At 43.7% G+C, this 9,680-nt stretch overlaps 1 protein-coding gene across 1 annotated transcript; it reads left to right on the top strand.

The window, feature by feature from the left end:
- Window positions 1-48: 48 nt before the first annotated feature.
- Window positions 49-3,643, top strand: RSKR (ribosomal protein S6 kinase related; the record flags this gene model as incomplete). The annotated part of the gene is given in 13 exon segments (XM_082860126.1): window positions 49-105; window positions 475-521; window positions 523-736; window positions 832-915; window positions 1,047-1,115; window positions 1,460-1,529; window positions 1,765-1,869; window positions 2,051-2,091; window positions 2,348-2,375; window positions 2,486-2,575; window positions 2,663-2,751; window positions 2,878-2,988; window positions 3,419-3,643. Coding segments are annotated over 13 exon segments (1,230 nt in total).
- Window positions 3,644-9,680: the final 6,037 nt, after the last annotated feature.

Raw genomic sequence — 9,680 nt, 5'->3', positions numbered from 1 at the left:
ACTGGGACAGCAGATTTAGCAGGAGAGAGGAGGCGCAGAGGCTTGGGGATGGGAGCAGTGAGTTGTCGGAAGGAGCAACATGCCCAGATGGCTGCTCCTCATAAGGTAGGGTGTGGGGCTCTGGCAGCTTGTTTAGGGGAGGTGAAAGGTATGAGCTTGAGGCCTGGGAACTGGTAATAACAGTGTTGTCCACTGTGGGGGTGGGGCAGGGAGGTGTTACCATCAAAGTATTTATGGTAGGTGCAGTACTGAATCTCTGATGCCTTATCGGGAAAATATCCAAGTATTACTTTCCTAGAGGATTTTAATTGTGTGCAGGAAATCCAGACCTTGGCGTGAAGCAAGGACAGTAGCAATTTTGCCTGGGGTTCAAATTTACATCTCTAGGGTTGAGATTTGAGGGAGTGCCTGCTAAATGGGCAGAACCTGTAATGCCCCAGGGGCAGCAGGTTTAGTGGCTCCCTTGGTTCTCAGCAGGGTGGCAACATCCAGGGCCCCTGGGTCCCCCTGGGTCTGAGGCTAGAAGAGCCTCTGGCCAGGTGTGGGGACCACCAGGTCAGGTCTGAAAGAGTTGCTGTGGGGACTACAGGGGCATCAGTTCCTGCACCAGGAGCCCCTGGAGCCAGCCCCACTGCTAGTAGAGAAGCCTCTGCCTGAGTGGCCAGTGCCTCAGTTCATCAACCTCTTTCTGCCGGAGTTTCCTATTAGGCCCCTTAGGGGGCATCAGCAGCTGAAGGTAGGTCAGTGGAATCCCTGGAAGGGGTCTCAGTCTTGGGGAGAAATCTAGAAACAATCAGTCTCAACTGCCCTGTTCTCCACTTCTCTGTACAGATTTTAGGCCTTGTGGCTAAAGGCTCCTTTGGAACTGTCCTCAAGGTGCTAGACTGTGGCCAGAAAGCAGTATTTGTGGTGAAGGTAGGGACCTAGATACTCTTCCACATTATTCTCTAGTCCCTCCTCCAATCTTTATTCCAGAAAGGTTGGGAGGAATAAACAATTTAATACACTATTCCCCACTAGGAGTCATCACTCCTCTCCTTTTATAGGTAGTGCCCAAGGTAAAGGTCCTACAGAGGGACAACCTGAGGCAGTGCAAAGAGGAGGTCAGCATCCAGGTATGCACAGAGCCCTGGAAAGGATCCTAGGAAGAACCAAACCACAGGCGGAGAAAGCACCTTTCTTGTCCAACTGTCCTGCTTTTCCTGACTCTGACCCCTCCCTCTGCTTCAACCAAGAGATCCCAGGAAAAGTAGCTATCAGTAGAGTAATTCTAGGTCCTGCCAGGGAAATCTCTCCAGCATGTCCAGTGTGTTCCTTAGTACTGGGATTACCAGGCAGGCAACCTGTACTGAGAGGTGGGGCAACAGCTTCCTTTCTGCACAACAAGGTAAATCCTGACTTCTTGGCTGCCTTGATCCTCAATGACCCTGATCCTAACTTCCTGTTTTCTTGTCCATAGCGACAGATCAACCATCCTTTTGTACACAGTTTGGGGGACAGCTGGCAGGGAAAACGGCACCTCTTCATGAGTGAGTGACTGGATTCTCTCCTCATTCCCAGGGGTCCTTCTACCATACTCCCCACCTGAGATTACCCATCCCTTTGGCTTGTTCTGCCTTTGCTCTGTTCCCCTTTTCATAGTACTTCTCTCTCCCAGAGGGAGAGGGAACAGCAGGTGGCATCAGTTTGGGCAGGAGGCATACGATGCCTTGAGCCCAGGCATAGTAGCCCCCAAATACTGCCTAGACTTCTGTTACTTTGCAGTGTGTAGCTACTGCAGCACAGATCTGTACTCCCTGTGGTCCGCTGTTGGCTGCTTTAGTGAGGCTTCCATCCGCCTCTTTGCTGCTGAGCTGATCCTAGTGCTGTGTAAGTGAAACAGGAGTGGTAATAGAAATGAGGGAAGAATTAAGCAGGGAGGGAGGCAGAAGAGAATTGATATTAACTCTGGAGGTCAAAGAACAGGGATAGGAATGAGGTGGGAGCTATCAGGGAAATTGGAAGGACAGGAGAGCTTCAGCACACACCCCACGCTTGCTGTCATCCACAGGCTATCTCCATGACTTTGGCATCATCCATCGAGATGTGAAGGTAGTTAAATGCTTTTTCTTTTTGTTTAAGGAGGGACTTCAGTAAGATGTTCCAACAGGTCCAAGAAGGTGGGAGGAGCTGCTGAGAACAGTTGACCTTGGGGCCCTCATGGGTGTTAAGGATTTGGGCAAGGGCCCTCCAAGTATAGACTTGGATGCTGAGCTAGGGCATCTTCTTCAGCTGGGGGGTATAGTATACATGATGAAAGAGGACTGAAAGGAAGAGGATGAATAACTTCTCACCTGTGATTTTTCAGATGGAGAATATCCTTCTGGATGAACGAGGTAAGTCCTTTTCTTTTCCTAGTCCCAGAATGAGAGGTACCTCTGTTTGGAAGTAAGTCATGGCTGATGAGGGTTGGAACAGAGTGGTGCTGATGGCTTGCTTTTCACAGGCCATCTGAAACTGACAGACTTTGGCCTGTCCCGCCACCTGCCCCAAGGAACCCGAGCCTATACTATCTGTGGCACTCTTCAGTACATGGGTGAGAGAGAAGCTAAAGCTGGTGGGTAAGCATTGGGCAGGAGGATAGCCAACAGATATCAGTGACAAGTATCTTTCATATCCGTAGCCCCAGAGGTCCTGAGTGGAGGGCCTTACAACCATGCTGCTGATTGGTGGTCCCTGGGTGTCTTGCTTTTCTCTCTGTCAACTGGAAAGGTGAGAGAATGGTAGTGATGTTGGGCAGAGAAGATAGGAGTTGCCCTGCGGTGGGAAGAAAGGCCACCTTGGGAAGCCTTGCCTTATTTTTACTAAGCAATGACACCTTCCCACCCCTTAACTCAGTTCCCAGTGCCCGCAGAGAGAGATCATGTGGCCATGTTGGCAAGTGTGGCCCACTATGACTCTGTGATCCCAGCTTCTCTTAACCAGGGGCTCTCACTCCTGCTCCATGAGGTAAGGGTGGGCATGACTTTCCTTCTTGACTACAAAAACCATTCACTTCTTTCCCTATCACTGAAGTGATACCTCCCCATTCCTCTGATTAATTATTAAGGGGGGATTCCAACTTGATCAAGTACTACCTGCCTTCTAACCAACACTTCAAATTTTATTCGAGTTCCTGGTCCTCCAAAGCTCGTCCCCATCCATAGCAGGTCACTTCTGAGAGAGTGGGCTAGTGCTGCTCTCTTACCACTACTACTACTTTATTCCTACCTTTGCCCCCAGATTAGCCTGTTTCTCCCACTTTTACATATCCTCCACTCTTTTGGGTTCTTCTCCCTGCCCTCCACAGATCCATGAACTTCTTTCTCCTTTTCCAGCTTCTCTGTTCAGTCCCTTTCCTATCCCAGTCTCTCATCCTTCATGCTCTATTTCTCTTCAGCTGTTATGCCAGAATCCCCTCCACCGTCTACGTTATTTGCATCACTTCCAGGTCCACCCTTTCTTTCGGGGTGTGGCCTTTGACCCAGAGCTCCTACAGAAGCATCCAGTGAACTTTGTCATGGAGACACAAGCTACCCAGCTCAGTCCATCATCGGAGTCCACGTTCTTCAAGGACTTTGACTGTAATCTGGAGTCCTTCCTGGTGCACCCCAGCCTGGCTTGAGCTCCTCTACTGTAGTTGGGGCTCATCTGGGAACCTGAGGACCTCCTCTGCTGCCAATTCAGTGTGACCACCTTGATGATTCAGTTTGTTTTTACTCTGTAGCCTCTTATCATTCTGTTCCTCTAGGTGTTGGACCAGAGTTCACACTGGGCATTCTGTGGTTGGTAGTCACAATGCCCTAGTCCTTACCCCATCATACAACCCATCTCTCAATTCAACATCTCAGATCAGAGTGTGGACCTTTTCCTTTGTTTCATTTCTCCAGTGTTTATACCCTGCAGTTTTTAGCCAGAATTTTATTCCACTTTTCCTTCTCCTTGTTTCTGTGCCATGTTTCCTTTTGTGAGCAATAACAGCATTTCATGGGTTCCCAAGGTGCTGCTATTTATGTGTTTAATAGGCTTGTCAGAAGCAGTATGAATGTTTTTCAGAGTTCTCAAAAGCTGGTATTTGTTTCAACCCCTAAATATGCAGGTAAAACATATGATCTGGGGGCTCAAAGTCAGTCTAACTTTTAAAAATTTAAAAAGTGAATCTAATAGCCTACTGTGAGGAAGAGAATAAGAAGTGAAACATGAGTGGGTTAAATGTCTTCTCTAGGGGGTAATTGGAATAGCTATACACATTTTTTCCAAAATAAAACCTCTTTGAAGGACACAAGGATTCTTAAACTGATCACTTCCCTAGATGGCCCAGGTTTCAGTTGGTGATGGGCAAACCAAGGGATTAAGAGGCATGATATCAACCTTGAGATTTAAGATCAGAGATGTAACCCAAGAACCTTTTCCTTTAGGAAAATCATCTGGACCTTAAATCTGTATACATTTCTGGCCTTTGTGACTTCTTTTCATTTTTCTTAAACCAACTTCTTAAAAGTTTCATTTTCGTTATTCTTCAGTTATATCTGATCTCTCTTTCCAAACCAAAGAGTCTGGGAAGTATTCTGAGTACTATTTATTAATTTTGTCCCTGGATTAAGCCAGATTTGCCCTGTACATAGCTGGCATTTTATTGGCCTCTGCAGAACTGCTTTTTCTGAATTGTACTTTGGCAATCCATATGAAAATCCCTATGAAATTTAATTGCTGTGGATACTGCAAAGGGTGTTTATCATTATAATTCATAATGTTCTGTATAAGGACGCATGGAAGAAATTTTCTCTGAACCCAGTTATTCTTTTCCTGAATTGCTGGTTGGTTTTTACCTTAAAGACAGTAAATATTCAACTGACTCTATTTTTCTTTTCATATTGATGCTAGACCACTTAGAGCCCAGTTTGTGGCCCACTTCCAGCAAGTGTTTAGGACCTCATGTTATGTTTTGTATGCTAGCCACATTCTTGGTTCCATCATCTTCCTTTTTGGCCTTTACTTTCCTTATTCTCTTCTCATTTTTCTGTTTTGGTCCTTTTTTTTTACATCTTACTAGATTATCTCCATCTTTGTAAGCCTTTTAGAATGAAGTTGAGATATAAATAAATAAATGAATGTATCCTTGATCCTTTTGATTATCTCACTTGTTTCTCTTTAGAGACTTTTTAGGCTTTATTACATATTTTTAAAGTTGTAATGACCAGAACTGCCACATTGGATAAAAACCAATACTGGGGGCTTCCCTGGTGGCGCAGTGGTTAAGAGTCTGCCTGCCAATGCGAGGGACACAGGTTCGAGCCCTGGCCCGGGAAGATCCCACATGCCGCGGAGCAACTAAGCCCGTGCGCCACAACTACTGAGCCTGCGCTCTAGAGCCTGCAAGCCACAACTACTGAGCCCACGTGCCACAACTACTGAAGCCTGCGTGCCTAGAGCCCATGCTCCGCAACAAGAGAAGCCACGACAATGAGAAGCCTGTGCACCGCAACAAAGAGTAGCCCCTGCTCACTGCAACTAGAGAAAGCCCGTGCACAGCAACAAAGACCCAACACGCCAAAAAATAAATAATTTAAAAAAAACAAAAAAACAATACTGAATACTAGAAATGGGAATCAATGGCTTCTAAAATAGTAGTTAAGAGTATTAGATTGGGGCTTCCCTGGTGGCTGGGCCCGTGAGTCATGGCCGCTGAGCCTGCGCGTCCGGAGCCTGTGCTCCGCAACGGGAGAGGCCACAGCAGTGAGAGGCTCGTGTACCGCAAAAAAAAAAAAAAAAAAGTATTAGATTGGAATTTAGGAGACCTGGTGCCTAGACTCACCAATAAATATTTCGGTGTCTTTATACAAGTCATTTTAACTCTCTGGACCTAGTTTCCTAATGTATACAACCACTGGTTCTTCATTGTGGGAGATAGGTTTCAGATTTCTGTGATGCTTCTTCAAAGGGCAGATGCAGATGATTTTATGATACTGTGTGTCTGGCCCAGTGTTAATTAATGTTCAGATCGCCCAACATTATATAGCCTCTCTGGTCACAGCAGCATATTGGTTTAAGGTCTTTAGGACATGGTTAACATAATGTCACTAGGGTCCCTTTCCTGGGTCATGTTAGATAGCTTAGAGACCAGGATCATGTAAGTGTAGTGTGAATCATTTCTTATCAAATGAGGACATTTTTAACATACTCTCTTCAATCAGTGGTGCTTACAGCAGTGTTTCTCAGGGTAGAGTGGAGGCAGTGACAGAAAAAGTTTCACAAAGTATAATTTGAAAAAGCACTGCCTCCACCCCACACCTACCCCAGTTTTGATATGCTCTTCCCTGGAAGGCATTCTTTCCTGCCACCCTCCACCCCCATTCGGAATCACTGACCTAAAAATAAATACCTTCTACTTATTCACATGAAATTCATTTAAAAAAATTTGTTTTATATACAACCTGAAATGATCTTTTAAGTTTAGCCCTACATTTTGATTTTTCATTACCTAGAAGAAATCAGATACACTTTTAAGTATGGATATTTTGCTCTGTACTCCCTTCTATCTTTTCTAAGAATTTAAGATTAGTCTTATAAATAACAAGGACCTACTGTATAGCACAGGGAACTATATTGAATGTCTTGTAATAACCTACAATGGAAAAGAACCTGAAAAAGATTTTATATATACACACACATATATATATATACCTGAATGACTTAGCTGTACACCTGAAACAACACTGTAAACCAACTATACTTTATTAAAAAAAAAATTAAGTCTTAACACCAAACCTTATATTCTTCTTTTAGAAGAGTGTCCTTTTAGTTCTACTCATTGTTTCTTACCTCTAACCTAAGTTACTTTATCATATATTGACCAGTTCATTTGTTCACTTGTTCATTGATTTAACAAACTGGTAATCTCAATTCCTTGGTTTACTTCTTTAAATAGAGTCTTCAATGTAAAAGTCTTGTCAAAGCTTTTTTGAAAAATTGAATAAAATCATATTCACTGTATTATTAGCCCCTGTTACAGGCTGAATTGTGCCCCCTCCCCATTGATATGCTGAAATCCTAACCCCTGTACTTCAGTCATGGTATTTGGAGATAGGGTCTTTACAGGTATAATTAAGTTAAAATGAGGTCTTATGGGTGGGCCCTAATCCATAATCCAATATGATTGGTTTCCTTATAAAGTGGGGCGGGGGGGGCGCGGAACTTCCCTGGTGGCCCAGTGGTTAAGAATCCGCCTGCCAATGCAGGGGACACGGGTTCAATCCCTGGTCCGGGAAGATCCCACATGCCACGGAGCAACTAAGCCTGTGCACCACAACTACTGAGCCTGTGCTCTAGAGCTCGCGTGCCACAACTACTGAGTCCTGTGCCACAACTACTGAGCCCGCGTGCCACAACTACTGAAGCCCGCACGCCTAGAGTCTGTGCTCTGCAACAAGAGAAGCTTCTGCAATGAGAAGCCTGCGCACGGCAATGAAGAGTAGCCCCTGCTCACACGCAACCAGAGAAATCCCGCGCGCAGCCGGGAAGACCCAACACAGCCCAACACAGCCAAAAATAAAAATTTTAAAAATTAAAAAAAAGAAAACATTTACATAAAAGATGAATGAATCAATCAAGACCCAACACAGCCAAAAATAAAAATTTTAAAAATTAAAAAAAGAAAACATTTACATAAAAGATGAATGAATCAATCAAGATAAGAAGTCCAGATGCTTTGAAAGGAAAGATAACATCTTAACCGCATAAATGTTTTATCTTTGTATAGCCAAAGATACCATTAATAAAGTCAATGGACAAAAAATAGATCTAAAGAAAAATATTTGCAATGTGATGGCAGTTAATGTCTAAATACAGAACTCTTACAAATTAGAAAAGAGAAATAACCTATTTTTTTAAAAAGGACATGGAATATGAAGTGATGAATGAGTTAATTAGATCTATATCAGTTGACTTAGAAGGCTCAATACAAGACATTGAGTGGGAAAAAAATGCAGAAGTGTAAGAAATGATGCCATTTCTGTAGACGACTCTCAATGCTTACTTCCCCTCTGCGTGTGTGTGTGTGTGTGTGTGTGTGCAAGAGAGAGAGAGAGAGAGAGACTGAAAAAGAGAACCTGGGAGGGAGAGGGGAGTAATGCAAATGTAATGAGAAGAGGAAAAAAAAGGCACTAGCTCTCAATCCCAGAGACCCCAGTCTGCACGTCAATTAATTTGGGTAAAAAAAAAGCGTGTGTAAATAAAAACAAACAAAATCCTTGCGTGTGTGTATACATATGTTGTTGTTGTTGATTTCTGGCCGCATGGCTTGTGAGATCTTAGTTCCCTGACCAGGGATCAAACCCCGGGCCCATGACAGTGAAAGCGCCGAGTCCTAACCACTGGACCACCAGGAAATTCCCTGCATATGTTTTTATAAAGGCATACACACTATTCGTTACCTCAGGCAGGTAGAATGGATGGGGGAGGCTGTGCCTTTAATATGTCTTTGCATTGTATTGTTTCACTTGCTACAACGAGCATCTCTTATTTTTTGTAATTTGAAAAACGCCAAATGAAAAATATCATGCAGGGAGTTCCCTGGTGATCGAGTGGTTAGTTAGGATTTGGCACTTTCATCTCCGTGGCCTGAGTGCAATCCCTGGTTGGGGAACTGAGAGCCCACAAGTCACGGAGCATGGCCTCCCCCACAAAAAAAAATCGTGCAAAACAACACCAACAAATTAATTCTGCTTACGTTGCCTATTTACAATAGTATTGTCCCTCTCGTCTACCCTCCATATCCCTCCTAATTTGCTGCTGGAAGCACTATATCTCTTTGGTTACTCACCTGGCATCTGACATACCAACTGCAACAAGGACTAAGCATTCCAAGTCACACTTTATATAATACAAGCTTTTACTACTGGCACTTAAGAGTTTTCTGTCTTGGTTTTTCTGCCCCTTTCACCCTTGTTTTATTTGTTGGACCTTTTTGATTGACCAGAAGTACATATACCTTGGGATTCCCTCTGCTAAGTCTGGGGGAATCCCAGGCTCAAGTCTGTGTTCTGTTGTCTTTCTCCCAGTTTTCCAGTCAAGCAACTGTTATCTCTAGCGTCTTTAGGTTGCACGATTATGTTTCTAAAGCGGTGTTGTCCAACAGAAATAATGTAAGCCTCATAAGTAATTTAAAATTTGCTAGTAGCCCCATTAAAAATTAGGTAAAAAGAAACAGATGAAATTAATTTAATGTATTTTATTTAACCCAATGTATCTAAAATATCATTTCAACATGCAATCAATATTTAAAATAAGATATTTTATTCTTTTCTTTTTTCATATGAAGTCTTCAAAATCTAGTTTGTATTTTACACCTATAATACATCTCAATTTGGACTAGCCACATTTGAAGTGCTCAATAGCCACATGTGGCTAGTGGCTATGGTACTGGACAACACAGTTCTAGAAGAGCCCATCCCCTGAGGGCCCCGAAGTTCGTAACATTATAGTTTTTCCTCTCTGGGTTATTGCCTTTTCCAAATTCATTATGACTTAAGAGTGTAAATAAGGTGCCGTGAGCGTTCAAAGGAACATACTTCATCATAAACTAACTCTGGGGACTTCCCTCGTGGCGCAGGGGTTGAGAATCCGCCTGCCAGTGCAGGGGACACGGGTTTGAGCCCTGGTCC

The sequence above is a fragment of the Leucopleurus acutus genome (genome assembly GCF_964270905.1).
Source record: "Leucopleurus acutus genome assembly, chromosome: 19".
Lineage (NCBI taxonomy): Eukaryota > Metazoa > Chordata > Mammalia > Artiodactyla > Delphinidae > Leucopleurus > Leucopleurus acutus.
Note: the sequence above shows the minus strand (reverse complement) of the source record. Positions and strands in the feature narration are given on the sequence as shown.